This window comes from Mya arenaria, chromosome 10 (assembly GCF_026914265.1).
Source record: "Mya arenaria isolate MELC-2E11 chromosome 10, ASM2691426v1".
NCBI classification, from domain to species: Eukaryota; Metazoa; Mollusca; class Bivalvia; order Myida; family Myidae; genus Mya; species Mya arenaria.
Window position 1 is genome coordinate 26,663,116 of NC_069131.1, and position 17,430 is coordinate 26,680,545.

Sequence of the window (17,430 nt, forward strand, 5' to 3'; positions counted from 1 at the left end):
CAATTGAAAGTTTTGAAGGAAGAAAATACGTTTGTTTTAAACAACAACATACAGGTACTTGTAGTAGAATATAATAATACAGTCAGACTTTTTAGTTTAAAACATGACAGACTCAGTCAGCAGTAGAAAACCTACTGCATTGTACGTTGAACCTTAGCATGATAAAATACGTTTCTTTAGGCGATGGACTAGTAACTACCATATGTTCAGATATGAAAAGAGTTTTTGTTTTTGTCGCTTTGGTCATCAACGACAGTTATGTCAAACTATATGTTTTTTGAACTGTGATGGGAATAGGTGGGGTACATTTTCCAATATTGTTACCGTTCCGTTTTCCAACAAAACAGTCTTCACTTGGGGAGATAATTTGAACTTCCGCCGTGTTGGACGATTTAAAGCGCCAAATTTAATGAAGTGTTGTTTTGTCTTTTCTAGCCAGGCTATATAGATGACAAACCACTTTCGGCTGTAGTAGATAGTTTATTATACATTTAGATTTTAAATGTCGATCTGCTTTTTTGTGATACATATACATTTTTAGCGTGCAATTTAAGAACAATACGTATTATTTTATTTATTTATTTTTATTAATTTATTTGCGTATGTATTGTATTAATTGATTAATTTTTGGGTGTATATGTGTATCGGGTGATTGAGATACCAACCAACATATTTATGTTATCTTGTTTAATGGCACACGGACTTAACAATGAACAAGAGACACATAAGACAAGTTCATTTTGATAATAAATACCCGAATATAACAAGTGTCCAGGTTGGTAGCTTAACAAACAGAGTAATTCAATATGGGTTTAAGTCTTCAACATGATAATAATCAATGGGTCCGTTTTATGGGCATAAATCTGCTCGCGACATCTGTGGTAAGAGGCGGAAACATGTACCATTAGACCGTTCCTACCATTTACAGACGACATTCGAAAAACATTTAAGTGGATTTCAAAGTTTTCTCGTTGTCTATATTACGTGATGACTTCAACGCCTAGTGACTTCGATGTTTTATATGAACAGTTTTCTTGTCGTCGCCCACGACAAAGCTAAGAATAAAACTAGCAAAAGAAAGCAATAACATATCACTGAATTTGGCGATCACTATGCAAGTCTCTTATTTTTCTCAAGCAAAGTTTACTTTACATGATGCTTAGTATATCCTATTATCTGACGTCACGAGATGTGTTTCCACAAGATGCAATGGTCAAGTTACAAAATCGTGCCTTGAAATATATCTCTTTTAATAAGTGTTACGTGCAAAGTTATTGAAATTACAGAAGACATTTCCTAGAACTAATATGTATGTTAGACTTTTGTTCTATACATGTCACCATCAATGTTATTGTTTAATGTCGCAGTTTTATTCAAATACAAATCTACATTTATATCTGAATATTTCATTAAGTGATATCATCAACGTTTCCTTCCGAACCATTCGCTCAGCTGATTAATTATTCGCAATGGAAAATAACTTAAAAGTTTATATTTAATATTTATAATTTGTTTTTAAGTACGTAAGGGCAAGTCCGGAAACACTTTAAACGCCTAACAATTAATGCATGAATGTTAAATGGACGTTCCCCGGTTTCATCGTCTACGACAAGAAACATGATATATCTGCAATAATACGATGGAAATTCAAAATAAACTCTGTTTATGGGCAAAAGTCAAGGGCCCTAACGACAATGAACTAAAGAAACAAACATAGTAACATTAAAAACACAAATACCCCCCCCCCCCGAACAAAATAAATATAAAAAAAACTTTAAATGATGCATTGGGGAGTCTGCGAATCATATTCCAATAAGTATTAGTTTGTTGCTGTTGTGTGTTATATGTTAATGCTAATTATTACAGTAAATGAATTTATACTAACGTTTTAATAATTTGTCTTTGATATGAAATATGTGAGAGAAGCTTTGAGTGATTAACCAGGAAGTGTTTTTTGATAATTGGAAATGGGATGATAACTGATATGAACTTCAATCAAAGCAATTACATATTAATTTGGAATAATCTTTACCATCATAATTGTTTAATTACGTATCACTTTCGATTGTTCTAAATTCAAATAAGAAGTGATCGAGCATGCAAAAGGAATACATGTCTTTAACCCTAAGCTTGCATTATTTATTTTGGCATTAAATTCATAGCAATAAGGTGAGTGTGTGTAAATAAAATTAATCGAATCCACTTGTACAAGCTTGAAAACAAGTAATGTAATGTGTAAGCGAAATAAAATTGTAAGTAAATACCATATGTATTGTTTAATACAAGATATTGCGCCTGGCCGTTTGCCTTAAAACATGGAGTTTAATTTTTAATAATAGCAAAACAATCTGTATAATTGCAGTAACTTAATAGTCAATTTATTTCTACGTATATGTGTCATACAATACTGGGCAACAAGATCGTCAGTGTGTAAATTGCTGCCGGAACCTTTGCCTTTGAATGAAACAACACAAAAGAACGCACACATGCACGTACGCACACACGCAAGCACACGCACACACATACAAACACACATTTTTGATTAATTTATTATTGGGCAAGATATACTTTTAATATTCATGTGAAAAACTTCAAAAACTAGCACAGTAGTCGCAAGCTGAAACATAAACCCCGTATAATAGCACAGAGTCAACGCAAAAGACCTAGAACACAAAACGTAATACAAACAATCGCAAACCGGAAACATGTAACTACAGCACAAAACTCCACAAACAACACAGTATACTTTATAAAAAATAGGGGCTTAACAAGGATTGTATAGGTAAACCCCAGTTACTATGACTAGGGATATCGACGTTATTTGAACTATTAAAATCGATTTGCGACACTCACTGAGTGTTGAATTTGCTGATATTTTTCAGATATATTTTCGTACGGATGTTTGACAATTGTATACTAACATAAAGAGTATGCATGTCTTTGTGCATGACTAGACTGGACATATGAAATGGGTTTCGGCATACGCAATTGCCAAATACAGGCATTTATTCTATATCTGGAATATAAATAATGTCTACAGTCTCTAAACAGAACTACTGGTCAGGGGCATGATTGCTTAGAATGATTATTTCAATGTGAAAAAGTTGATATCGATACTATACTTGTCAATATTCAGTCTGAGTATAGGACTTAGGGCTTGCTTTTGATACGCTTAAAATAATGCACACATAAAGAGGAGAGGGAGTGTTTCTTTATATTGACGTGTGCGTGTGTGTGCGTGTGTGTGTCCGTGTGCGTGTGAGCGCGCTCGCGTCGTGCGTTTGTTCGTCAATGTGTGCTTGTGTATATGTGTGTTTTCAAACCGATAATGGTACTGCAATTTAAATTAATTTATTATTGAAAATTAATAAATGTACGTAAACCTGTACTTTTTGTCTGTTACAGACAACTATATGAACCATCTCCGGGACATAATGATATTTTGGATATTTGGTTTGGTCTGCTTGGCACGATCATGGGAAGATAGTATGTGTTTACTGTGTTTACTGTGCAATAATGCGTATGGTTTTATTCATAATTGAAATATGACAAACATTGAAAAACATTAAAATATAAATAGTATATTAATGAATGTTTAAAAACAGTTTGTTTAGTGAAATATATTATAGACGTGGTTGACTGTTTGAAACGATTATCTTTCAGGGGATTTCTTTAGAGATAAACTTGTAGACAAGTATTGTTGGCTTGGGCTGAGATGCTTGTGTTGTATTGGAGGGAATGCACGATGTGACCAAGGAAACGGCTATTGCTATGATGGCTGCGTTAATGGACAGTTTGGCAATACATGCAATACACCTTGTCCCGGTAACTGTTCTACGTGCAGTCGAGCAACAGGTTGTCCATGTTACAGCTGCAAGACTTCATTTTATGATACAACTAGTGCGTGTAGCAAGAAGTGCCCAGTCGGGTGTGATAGGGGAGCCTGCTATGAGAATGGAACATGTACAGCAAACTTCGAAGGAACAAAATGTGAGACGTGCATACAAGGGAAATACGGTTCCGGTTGTACACACAATTGCACTCATCATAACTGCCGTTGTTCGACTGAAACTGATTGTACTTCTTGTAAAACGGGATTCTATGGTAGAAGTACCTTCTGTCAAACATCTTGTTCCCCGGGATGTCATGATGGTGTTTGTAATAATGACGGAAGTTGCAAATGTCGATCTGGGTTTACAGAAAGTACATGCAGTGCATGTCAGTCAGGATATTACGGGGCATACTGCAATGTTTCCTGTTCTGAAGGATGTGTTAACTGATTGTGCTCAAGAGATGGTACTTGTTCGTGTCGCCCAAACTTCGTTACAGCGAAATGTGATGCATGTGCGGATGGAAGATACGGTGTTAACTGTGACAGGAAATGTAGTGTAGGATGTACCACATCGTTATGGGACAAAGGTAATGGGCTTTGTGAATGTCTTTTTTTCAGCAGATTTTTCTCGAAAAAGTTTTGTACTTTACTATGTTTTTATAAGTAAAGAATAGTTTGTTTAGATATTGACAGGGTTTTCAATGTTCAAAATCGTTTCAAGGCATACTTGCATCTATGGATAATTTAAAATTCAAATACCGGAATATGATTTAAACATCAGTTACTTACACGAATGTGGTATTTTGATACTTTTGATTGCGTTCTCGATGTTATTTTATCCTCGTTGCTGCTAGTAAATTATCTAAACAACGAATATTCTCCTTTATTATTTTGATCAGACGTTTTAACTCTAATTTACACGATTATTTTAATATGCACCCAATGCCCAATATTCAAAATGTTGATATTTTATCATTATTATACAAACAGGACAGGAAAGTGTATGTATTTAATTCAGAAAGATGTCGAAAATATGAAATACATCTTAACGCAGCAATACACATAATCACTTTGAAGTCTTGTACTGTAGTTTGCTGCTCGTTGGTGATCATACGGTTGATTTGTTTTTCAGAAAGAAGAATTTACATTGGTTCTTCCACAATAAGTGCTCTCGCAGCTTTATCTGGAGTTTTGGGCATTTTACTTATTTGCACAGCTGCTGGTTGCTACCTGTGGAACAGACGCCTTTCTACACCATCAGGTATATAAAGTTATATAAGTTTTAATATTAATTTTTAAAATAAATTACATCAGATATATATTATATACATGGTGTATATACTTATATTCACAAATTTCAATTTCAAAATAATAAATTAACTGGACGCACTTAGTAAATGTTCATAAAACAACGTATTATAGCTCCTGCTTAATACACACAGGCATATGGACATGGTTAAATTTTCTTGAAATCAGTTAGATGTGCTATATGGAATCGCATTTAGTTCCCTTGAAATATGAAAGATGCACTATATGGGGATGTTATTAGTGCTCTTGAAATTTGTTCGATGCGCTATATGTGAATGTTCTTATTTCCCTTGAAATATGTTTGATATGATACACGAGAATGTTATTATCTTTCCTAAAATATTTGAGATGCGTTATATGGTAATGCTATTATTTCTTTTGACATATTTTAGATGCACTTTATGGGAATGTAATTATTTCTTTTGACATATGTTAGATGCACTATATGGGAATGTAATTATTTCTTTCGACATCTGTTAGATTCACTATATGGAAATGTAATTATTACCCTTGCAATATGTTAGATGCACTATATGGGAATGTAATTATTTCTTTTGACATATGTTAGATGCACTTTATGGGAATGTAATTATTTCTTTTGACATATGTTAGATGCACTATATGGAAATGTACTTATCTCATTTGACATCTGTTAGATGCACTGTATGGGAATGTGATTATTACCCTTGCAATATCTTAGATGCACTATATGGGAACGTAATTATTTCTTTTGACATCTGTTAGATGCACTATATGGGAATGTAATTATTACCCTTGAAATCAGTTAGATGCACTATATGTGAATGTAATTGTTTCTTTTGACATATGTTAGATGAACTTTATGGGAATGTAATTATTTCTTTTGACATATGTTGGATGCACTATATGGGTATGATATTATTTCCATTGCAATCTGTTAGATGTGTTATACTTCAGTAACAGAACAGGAAGATCAGCGTGAAACCGAGATGAACTACGGACAGTTACAAAGACAAGCAAACGAACCAACATACATGAGTGCTGACGAAAATTATTCCGTGATTTCAGAGTAGAAGCTATAATTTTAAGTATTTGCATGATAATTGTGATGTTACGAGACATTTTATTTACAAACTGAAAAGTCAAACGTGTACTTCGATAGTTTATGTATTGTTACAGTCTCAGTTTTGATATGCATCGTGAAATATTTAGCTTATTTCAAAACAATGTTTATATACATGCAACAGGTATTTTTGTAGGACGTCTTCTTTTATGCCCGTATGTTTTTAGCAGTTGGGAAATGTGTTTACACGACTATGGTTAAGCGCTCACAAGCTGGTTTTAGTAAGCACTGCTGTCGGCTGCCTCAACATTCAAACAGGATAGTAGATACATTTAAGGATGCTTGGCCTGCCCAGTAAAAAATCCCATGGCTCCATTTCTGACAAAATGGAACTTAAGATGTAAATGTTATTCTAAAGCCAAACTACGAAAATCCATAAAAATCACTACAACATAATGCAAAAAAAATAGTGGCCCAGAACATCCAACTCACGCCCTACGTGTGGTTTTTAGAATTGTCTTACAACATTTTACTTTCCAACGTTTTATAGAGACATTTTAGGTCTGCAATGCTTTAACTTGCAACATGATTATTTACGGTATAAATATAACTAGTTCAAAAGAAATTACTTGAACAGGCCTAGCATCGAAAAGGTAACCATGAACCTGTTTTAAGAACCTATAAATTAAAGTTGAAAATACAATTTTTGGGGGAATAATTGCCCTATTTTTAGTTTGATTTGTTTCAAAATTAGTGGGTATGTATTTTTGTGTGTGTCGGGAGTGTGTGTGTGTGTAAGGGGGTGGGGGTGGGGTTGTAATTGCATGTGTCCAATTAATGAATTAATGCACTTATTTGGTGAGAAAGAAAAATGATTTTGAATTGTTGCTGTCTTCTGAGTCAAAATGCGTCTTATCCTATCCTAGGTCTTTGGTATGTGTTCTGTTTGAATTGCAATCTACCTTAGCGTTTTAAATTTCTGCTAGTTACATATAAAGTATACGTTTACCAAATTGTATTCACATCTTTAATTACTGAAGAAGCTTCTAACATTATTATACTTTAAAATTGGAATCATACCCGTATCTGTTTGTATGTTGTTTCATCTTTTCAGCGAGCGTACGATATAAATAATGCAAGTTTGGAAAATTCACGAATACAAAGCAATGTTCAAAACCATATAAACAATTTCACCACTCCTGGTTTAACAATTTATTCCGAAACATATTAGTATTTCAACGGATATCAAACAATTCGAAAAAAGGAACGTTACGATTGGCTGTTAACTATTTATAATGTATATCAGGGGCTTAGCGTATAACCAACCAAACTTGTTATATTTGTATATACAGTTTAAGTCTAGTAGGCCTTGTGCATTTGGAACTGGGCGAGCGACTGTAGTTCTATTGTATTATGTTTTCAAATTTACATTTTCTGCTTAAACATAGTAAGAATACAAACATTTACTTAAATATATATGACAGTTTTGATCTGAAACAATTTGTGAAGGACATTATATACAAATGCTAGTAAAATAAAACAAAAACAAAACTGACATTTCAAAGTATTTCTTTCAAACATTTTATCCGTTCTTTTTAATTTTAACAGAAATTAGAAATATGGTAGATCTTGTTTAATTTTTTTTAATGTATACTAGCTTTGTTAAATATAATGGCCTACGCTTAGTAAAGGATATAAGGTTAATTTTCATATTCAAATAATCTAGACATCCAGTTTACATAGTGATATGAATGAGTGCTCGTAATAGACACGATATTAAGAACATTTGAATTGAACAAATAGAAATGTTGTCATTATTAAAACAGGAGTAAATCGTTTTGTTAACATTTTACAAATATCAGTTTTTATTTAGATAATATAACATTTCAATTACATGTAACATATGATTGTTGAATTCATTAATATACAATGATCTTATATAAAAATATAATAGTATTTCCATTTAATAAACTGTAGTTGGTGTATATTAATATTTGATATTTAGTTATTATATTTATTAATTGTTGAATTTTGTAATATATACGCATTGAATCAACTGCAAAACTGCAAAACTCTGTGGTATATTTATTTGTCAACATTGGCCATGGTATTCTTGATGTTTGGTTAATAAATCTTACCTGTGAAAGTAATAAAAATGCTAACACATTCACATTTCAAATAATTACAACACTTTTATCAAAATCATCTCACAAATGTACTTACACATGGTTCGTATCATCTATATTGTATACTCATAACTGATATATATCGATTTGTATAAGACATATACAAGTACGATTTAATATGTATCAATTGTTGAACTTTATAAAGAATAATGCATTTGCAGTTTAAATTCGGTAGGAAGTGGTGTATATCTTTGAGCAACTGATGCACTTGAATGAATAAAACATATTAATCAGAATTAATTTTGTCTTTATATTGGTTGAGACAAGAAGGCTATACATCGATCCGACCTGTCAATCAAACGAATCATTATTGGCCAATGAGAAAGCTGCAAATTATTCACCGAGTCCCGTCCGCCATCTTTACCCACACACACAGCAGCGATAACTGTTTACAACCGGACATTTTATTGAAGTTTTAAGACTTATTTGTGAAAATGGTTAAACGATGCGGATGGAGAATATGTTATGCGGATAAAAGGTATCCGGAGGGACTAAATGGAGGCCGATTTAAACGATTTCCGACCTATAATCCGACATTGAGAAGTGCAAATGCTGGATTAAAGCCTGTGGACGGCCACACGAGAAACTGAATGTTAACAGGATAAACCAGCACGAAGATGTCTGCTCGAAGGTTAGTAAATTCAAACTTGGTTTTATCGTAAAACGATCAAAATACAGTCATTTCAATTATAATTCTGAATTCTGCAAATGTTTATTTTGTTGACTTTCTTGTGTCCTAAATATTGACCTCCATGATCATGCTAGTTGAAACCTTAAACAGTTTCCATCAGGTTATGAATGTGTCAAGTTTAAACTACTGTTTTATTGTATAATATGTAACTGACTGGCATTGTGGAGTCTTGTCACACTAATTATATTTTACTATTATGCATATTTAAACACTTTCATGGAGGAAATGGACCATCTAAAGAGTATCCTGACACATTATCAGCTGATGGCTTGAGAATAACATCTTCCAGAACACTCCCCAAAATGTTTGGAATAAAGCATTGTGAAGTGAATTGTGTGTTTGTAGTTCATTTATTTAATTAATTTTAAAATTTGTAAACTTGGTCTGTGTATCTTATTCTATCTGGCAAACGACAGGTTTCCTTTTCCGACTGTGCTACTATGACTTGGTTCACTGGAACTGGCTTGATCTTTGATCCCTTTGGCACATTCCATTGTTGGGGAATACTTGTGTAACTTTGTTGATCAGGAACATGGGTGAAGTTGTGCAACTTGAGTTCCTGAATGGACTTGATTAAGCCAACCACGTGTGAACAATGATCGCTCAATCTATAAAAAATGAAAACAGAAATTGTTGACAGAACTTATCAAAACAAAAGCATGATATCATGCTGTGAAATTGGCATGTGTTTATCCTACACTGACCCGTGAAGTGTCATTTGACTTTCTAGATGTTAAATGTCTAAAACGAGGCAGTAACTAGAAATATGAAAACCAATAAATTGAAATACAACATACAGTATATTACTTCTTTCTCTTCTCGACGGCTTGCAAATATTTTTTTCGCATTCCTTTTTACGGCATGAAATGTAAAAAAAATGGCGATCCAAAATTCTTATATTACACAATGTATATTTAAGAATAAAGCTACTAGTATAATAAAATTTGTTAAATACATTTGGAAATCCACATAACCTGCCTTGCATGAGCAAAACGTATATACCACATCGACACTTAACATATATGAGGCTTGTCGTTTTTTTCTCATTGAAGGCCAGCATCTCGCGGTTACATGGCAGATATTTTCCTCTTCCAAAAATATAATGTCATAAATATAACCTTGTAGAAAGTAATTTAATCCCTTTTCTAACACCTTTCCCGATAATTTGGCTTGATTTGGTAAATATTTAACTGATATATTGTCCGGAACCTTCGCAGGGGAATCGGATTCTGATGCTTTCGTAGCAGCGAGAGTCGCCATTTTGAATTTACGCTTGGGGCGCGTAGTAACAATATCTAAGGGGGCGGAGCTTATCTTGGCATCTCGGATCGATGTATTGAACGATACTCACCAGAATGTGTATGTACCTAGGACAAACACATGAGAGTGTGAGGTCACCAAGTGTCTGTAGGCTTCATTATGGCCTTATCTTGCGTGTCATATCACCTATAACAACGTAGTAGGGAATCTTTACCGTACAAAGAACATAACAAGAATGAAAATAAAATGCACTAATGGCGTGTATTTTCAATATTGAAATCCTAAGTCCAGGAAAATGTGATACCTCTGTTTTAGAAGCCTTGGGGTTTAGATGTCATTTGTATATGGCGTAAATTCGGAAGTCATCGGTTTAAATCCATCAATTCAGCAAGGAGCACTAATTTAACTATTGATACACTGAATCATCTCAATAAATACGATTGTTGTGAACATTACAGATAGATACGTTTTTCCAGTTTTCTTCGGCCTCTGCACGTTTAACTGTGCCCCTTAAAGAATTTAGAAGGCAGAACATCAATGTATACGTTTGCCATTTTCATTTGCTTAAACGAGAACCCAGCACGTATATTGCCTTTAAGATAAAAAAAAATATGATAGTATATTCATTGTGCAAAATTATTTTAAGCTACAAATTCTCCTAAAACAAAGGTTGGCGCGTGGGACATACTGAACATAAAAACAAAACATCGCTGCATCATCGCTGCCAAATGAACGGCTCCAGTTGAGAACCACGCCCTTAATCTTCGTCAATACCACAGCACAATAACCGCGTGCATTCACGGCAATATCCTTCCGCCAAACGACAAACCACTAGAGCCACTGTGTAGGAAAATTCTTATCGATTGATTGGCAGCTTGAAAAAAGTAAATAGCCACAAAACAATCCGGTTTGCGGTTTAAAGATAAGTGAGGTCGCACGAAACAAGTATTAATAGGTGCGGTTACTCCGTAGAATGAAAAATCAATCTGGTGTGCCCAAAACTAACAAAGATAGCAGATATCTTATAATTATTTTTAGAAAAACTACATTAAGTATAAAACTGTCAATTATAGAATGGATTTCATAAAAGTAAACAATTTGTAAAATAATTATCACCCTAGCAACATGAAAAACCGCATGTTACCTTAACATCTCTTGGAAAACTATGGTTAACTGAGAGATTGTGACTGAAAATAGGGAATGTCCGGGTACTGACCAAACACCATGGCTGAGATATGTGAACGCTTTTCAACCAGTAGCGTGTCTGATTGAAGTAATGAAGGATAAAGAGGTTTCGGGAACAGCACCGTGTCCTGAATGGAGAGGGTGCCGACTTTGTGTGCCCCAGACTTGTGAGGCTCCATGTGGTCTGTGTTAGTGATTTCAACTAAAAATATGGACGGGGATTGGTGTCCCTTCCCGCCAATCAACATCATGGCCTGGTAAAAGATTGTTACTAAAAAGATGGACGGCAATGTCAACCAACAGCATGGCTGATGGCTGGATTTAACTGAAAGTATTGAACCGGGTTGGTACTGTACTATTAGAGATTGAAGCTAAAACAAGGACTGGGATGCGTGTCGCCTGGTTTGGGAGAAGACCTCTTCCGCTTATTCACTCAAAGAGTCTGTATCAGAATCAATTTGTTTTGTTTGAACATTTATACAGTACATGGTTTATCTTTCTCATACATATTTGAACATTTTCGCGCTTTATGGATTAGATTTTTTTTTACAAATTGTTGATGCTGCAAAAGAGGTTTTACCCTGCCTTTCTCATAGTTTATTCAAGGCCTTATATGACAAAAATAAAATGTACTTATCTTTTTTACCTATACGTTTATCAAAGTCATACTACAAATAAGTTAAAAAAAGAGACTCGTAAGTGATATATTATGCAGTTATCACGGTCAACTCTCTGATATCTTGAAGACAAGTGGTACTTTTTAGACAGGACATGAGTGAGTGAGTGAGTGCGTAAACAGTTTTTCGCATAAATCATGAAAGTAATTTATTTGTTTTAACCAAGAACAGATCAAATAAATAAAACAAATGTTACGCCTGCATAAGAGAACAAATTTGTTTCCTATCAGTCTACAGGCAGTATCTCATAGACCATGGTGACATATAATTATTGTATAATGCCTAATGAAATGTATATACTCTGTGTATATAATTTGGGCAGATATGACAACATGGGATTGGTATTTGTCAGCATTCTAATGTTTTTTGTTCATTAGGTTAGGTTGAACAAAGTAAACCTTTTGTCGACATATTTTGCAATTAGACATAATGTTTATAGGTAGTTTTCAGAAGACGTATGGCAACACGTTATTCAATTCTTAATTTGTAAACATGATACATTCTTCGGTTTCATAATAAATTATTCATTATGAACTGTTTAAAACCATTGCGTTGATTATTGTAAGTAAGTATTAACTGCGTTAAACTATTGCATTGGGTATTTATATAATTACTTAAACTGTGTAAAACAAATGCATTGGGTAATGTGTAATAATGAAGGTCTGTATGGAAATTGATATGATATATATCTTTTAACGAGAGCATACTTTTATAACAAATCGAAGTCATTTGTTTGTCGCGGGCTCTTGTTACTAAAGTAAGTCTCTCTATTGGTTGAACAGTTATGAAATTTGTTATATCAGAATCGTTACGATTCATGCCAGTTGTCCAGAAAGACAACTTATGATATATTTTGTTCTAAGTTTTTGGAAATAATTTTATTATGGATTTGAAATATGCAGTATACTTAATTATTTGTTTAATTTTCCTAGAGCTATTTAGGAAATGGCTAATCCTCACGTATGTATGAAGCATTAAATGCATGTAAACTATGTTGTTTATTTTAAAGATATTCATCTTCAATACATGTTTTCCAGGTCACATGCACAAGAGTTGCTGAATGAAACTCAACCATACTGATGGAGATTAAGAACCTTTCCCTATCGATGGAGATAAATTTAACTATAACAAAATGTTCTTAGAATTTCAGTGTTAAACCCAATTACGGACTTTATTTTGCTATTTATTTTATTAAATTTGTTCAAATCGAGTTATGTTTTCAAGAAAAACCAAACAGCGATTAAATTTGCTATAGCGCTACTTAATAATCATAAGTTTAAATATATATATTTTTTACAACGATTGTGAAGCAAGTTATTGCAACATTATTTTAATCCCTCTCGTTGGCACAATTTTTCGCGAGATTGTGGTCTTTTGTTGTGGGGGAAACCCGAGTACCGAAAGCAAACCCTCTTGTCCGGCTTAGTGACCACAAACTAAACTCACATGCGCCCAGGTCGAGCCCGGGTCGCCTAGGTAGAAAGCGAGTGAGCTACTCACTGCGCTAACAGGACAAATTTGACATCTTCTGTTAATGATTTAAATAATGAGTAACAGTAGAGGTCTTAATTAATTTTTGATGACGTTTTATCATTAAAATTGTATGAACTAAAAATTGTAAGCGAACTCGCAATCAATAACCAGGACACTCTACATAATTGAATATTCAAAAAAGAGTTGTATGTTTTTACAAGGCTGTTGGTGAACCCACAGACTTTGATGTAACTGAATTAAAACAACAACGACAACTCAGTTTTATTTGTCTTCTGTTGTTTTTTTACCAAACGAAAGTCATATTATTGTCACAGCCTTTTCCTTCTTGCCCCTTACCATTGGCACTTAAAAAAACAGTTTTATAAGTTCAGATAAGCACAGGTTATTGTCACAAGAATTCTGAATTTTGAATTTAGTTATGTGCCCTTTGATCGTTGGCAAAAACTATGCAGTGTGTTTAGCCTACTCACTCACTCACTCGCTCGCTCGCTCGCTCGCTCGCTCGCTGGCTGGCTGACTGACTGACTGACCGTCCGTCCGTCCGTCCGACCGACCGACCGACCGACCGACCGACCGACCGACCGACCGACCTAACCACCCAAACACCCACCCACCCAAACACACAAACTGACCGACTGACTGACTGACTGACTGACTGACTCACTCACTCACTCACTCACTCACTCACTCACTCACTCACTCACTCACTCACTCACTCACTCACTCACTCACTCAATCAATCACTCACTCACTCACTCACTCACTCACTCACTCACTCACTCACTCACTCACTCACTCACTCACTCACTCACTCACTCACTCACTCACTCACTCACTCACTCACTCACTCATTTACTCACTCACTCACTCACTCACTCACTCACTCACTCACTCACTCACTCACTCACTCACTCACTCACTCACTCACTCACTCACTCACTCACTCACTCACTCACTCACTCACTCACTCACTCACTCACTCACTCACTCACTCAACCACCCAACCACCAACCCACCCAAAAACCCACCCACCTCACTTACTTTTTGAAATTTATTTAATATCTTATTAAATTTTACTTATTAAATCGACAAAATCTTTTTAACTTGAGTGATTTTGAACTTTTTGTCGTTTCATTAAACATTTTGTATTGTGCTATGATTGTAGTTTGATTTAAACATAAAAGCAGGAACTTAATAACCCTATGGCGAATAATGAAAAGTAACAGAAATATATATAAACCGTGAGTACGCTTTTGAAAATGTTAAACTTGCTGTATCATGTTACTGATGTCTATTGATCGCTAAATAACTTAGCAGTGCAAAGCGAGGTGACTTACTTTTGTGCGATATTTTCTTCCTGTTTGTGAAAGAAATATAAATATCTAAGTCGTGTGTGTGGACTTTAATAATTAAACACTTCGGTAAGTGCCTTTTTTATTGAACTTTATATTTTTGTTATCATGATGTTGTCTTAAGTAAGTGTGCTTATGTTGGGTTTAAACAAAGTAATATTTACTTTTAATTTAGAAAGTATATATTGATTCAAATTCCATGTTACTCTGTTTGATTAGACTTAGTTTAGTACAGAATTAACGTATTACCATTTTTATAAACAATTTCCTTGATTATTTCATTTAAGAACTCTCTGTATTAAAACGTTGTGTAATATTATTTCAGTGCTTACATAGAAAATATACGAGTAAGATAATAAATATGACTATGTTATCGATTAATGTAAGGTTACAAATTTAAAATAGGTAGTAAGTCTGGAAACACTTGACAGCGTAATCATCAATTTACTTTTACATGTAAGTATCGGCTGAACTTCAAATGAATTCCTTATTTTACGACATTTGCTCGAATGCAATTCCATAACATTGCTTGTCGATGTAAATATACATTACGCACTTACACTTTTACTTGTTTTAGCTGTTCATGTCTCATTGCATGAATATATTCACAATGTGGTCTCTTTAGAGTATACATATATTGTCATTTCTGATATAATATGAAGAAATATTGGCTCATCAAATATTCTAAAGACTATTGATCGGTTCGAATGAAAATGTCAATGTAAATCAATCATAACGAGCGATAAAAATTTGACCATATTCATTAATGTCAAACTCAACATGCAAACATACAATTCATTGTTTTCATTAATGTCAAACTCAACATGCAAACATACAATTCATTGTTTTATTTAAAAAAAATATTATCATCAGCATTAATGGTGAAATTGACTAAATATGTAACAGATAGCAGGTTAAACAAGAATGTACACGTCTTTAAACAAAAGTCATGATTTAACCATGTTTGACATTGTTCTCATTTTGCACATTTACTGACATATCGGAACGGTAAAAAATAAAAAGGGCGTAACCATTATAAACCACCGTGCAGATCAATTACAACGCTATATACATATTCCGCACGCTATGTATTGTACGAGGACCTTGAAAGTGGCCAAAAGTTAAGAAATGCAAATCAAATCGTGCAAACAGAGTGCAACTAAAGTATCCCGCCGAACTCGTGGTAAATAACCGAACGATTATGAATGAATTTCCGAACTGGTATATTTTACTAGCAAAACCCATACCCCGACGTTCACCGCCATATGTAACTAGTGAAACCGCGCCGACACGAGTCCGTCGGCGTTTCAAGCGGTGAGTGGCGTTTTGGGTTCGACATCCAGTGACAGAGTTGTGTCAGGTAAGGACGTGCCCCTTAGCACTACGGGATCTGCCGAGCCAACGCTTACACAGCAACATACCAGTAGCAGGCCTTTACCGGAACATGTGCCACTTACGCAGATGACTGGTGACATCAGGAATCTGACATATTCGCAGACATTATCGCAGTCATCGATTTCAGGTACTCCGATTAACAGTGCTTTTGTTGATAAACAAAGTGCACGCGGCCGACCCCAATCATGTGGCCAGTCATCAACTAATCGAGCAGACCGAGATCAGCCAGCGCTAAACCAGCGACTACCACGTCACGAAAGAAGACACAGCCGACGAATCAGAGCGTGGTTTTAAATAGAGAACCGCTTATTAGGGTTAATACCAAGGACGGTTGTAGTACTACCGGTGTATACATAGACAATGTAAATAGCACAGTTAAATTTGCTTTATTGAACATTCAGCGTAAAAACAAACTTGAAAGCAATGATATTTGATAAGAATGATATTATATGTTTAACTGAGACTATTTTGATTTTTGAAGCAAAAACTAACAAATAACTTCCCATATCCACATTTTGTCTGTTGCAGAACAATCAGACACATCGCCAGGACAGAATGGTTTTTTGGATATTTTGTGTGCTCTGCTTTGCTCGATCATGTATGGGAGGTATGTGTGAATTGTTTATATACATATCAAATGTCTTTTTTCTTATATGAAGTTAAATAATTCAGAAAACAATACGGGTAACGACTATATTTGACATTTGTTTCGTGACAGTTTTTATAGACAGGCTGGACTGCAGTCTGAACTGTGTGTGCTGTAAGGGAGGGGAAGATCGATGTAGCGAGAACAATTATTGTTATGATGGCTGCATTGGTGGAATATACGGCTATAGATGTCACAATCCCTGTCTCGGTAACTGCTTTCCGTGTGCACAAGATACAAGCAGACCATGTTACAGTTGCAAGGCTACATTTTATGATATAAACAGTGAGTGTAGCAAGAGCTGCTCAGTCGGGTGTGTTGGGGGTGAATGTAATGATGATGGAACATGTAGTCCATGTATA

The 17,430-nt window shown here is 34.6% G+C and overlaps 1 protein-coding gene and 1 long non-coding RNA gene across 2 annotated transcripts; both read left to right on the forward strand.

Annotated features, from left to right (window-relative positions):
• Window positions 1-2,081: 2,081 nt before the first annotated feature.
• On the forward strand, window positions 2,082-4,142 carry LOC128205479 (uncharacterized). The gene is made up of 3 exons (XR_008256254.1): window positions 2,082-2,169; window positions 3,406-3,486; window positions 3,664-4,142. It is a non-coding gene; the product is annotated as an uncharacterized LOC128205479 (long non-coding RNA).
• A 7-nt stretch (window positions 4,143-4,149) lies between these two features.
• Window positions 4,150-6,885, forward strand: LOC128204532 (uncharacterized). The gene is made up of 4 exons (XM_052905945.1): window positions 4,150-4,154; window positions 4,292-4,419; window positions 4,965-5,093; window positions 6,077-6,885. The coding sequence occupies exons 1-4, from the start codon at window positions 4,150-4,152 to the stop codon at window positions 6,190-6,192; spliced, it is 378 nt and encodes a 125-aa protein (XP_052761905.1). The 3' UTR covers window positions 6,193-6,885.
• Window positions 6,886-17,430: the final 10,545 nt, after the last annotated feature.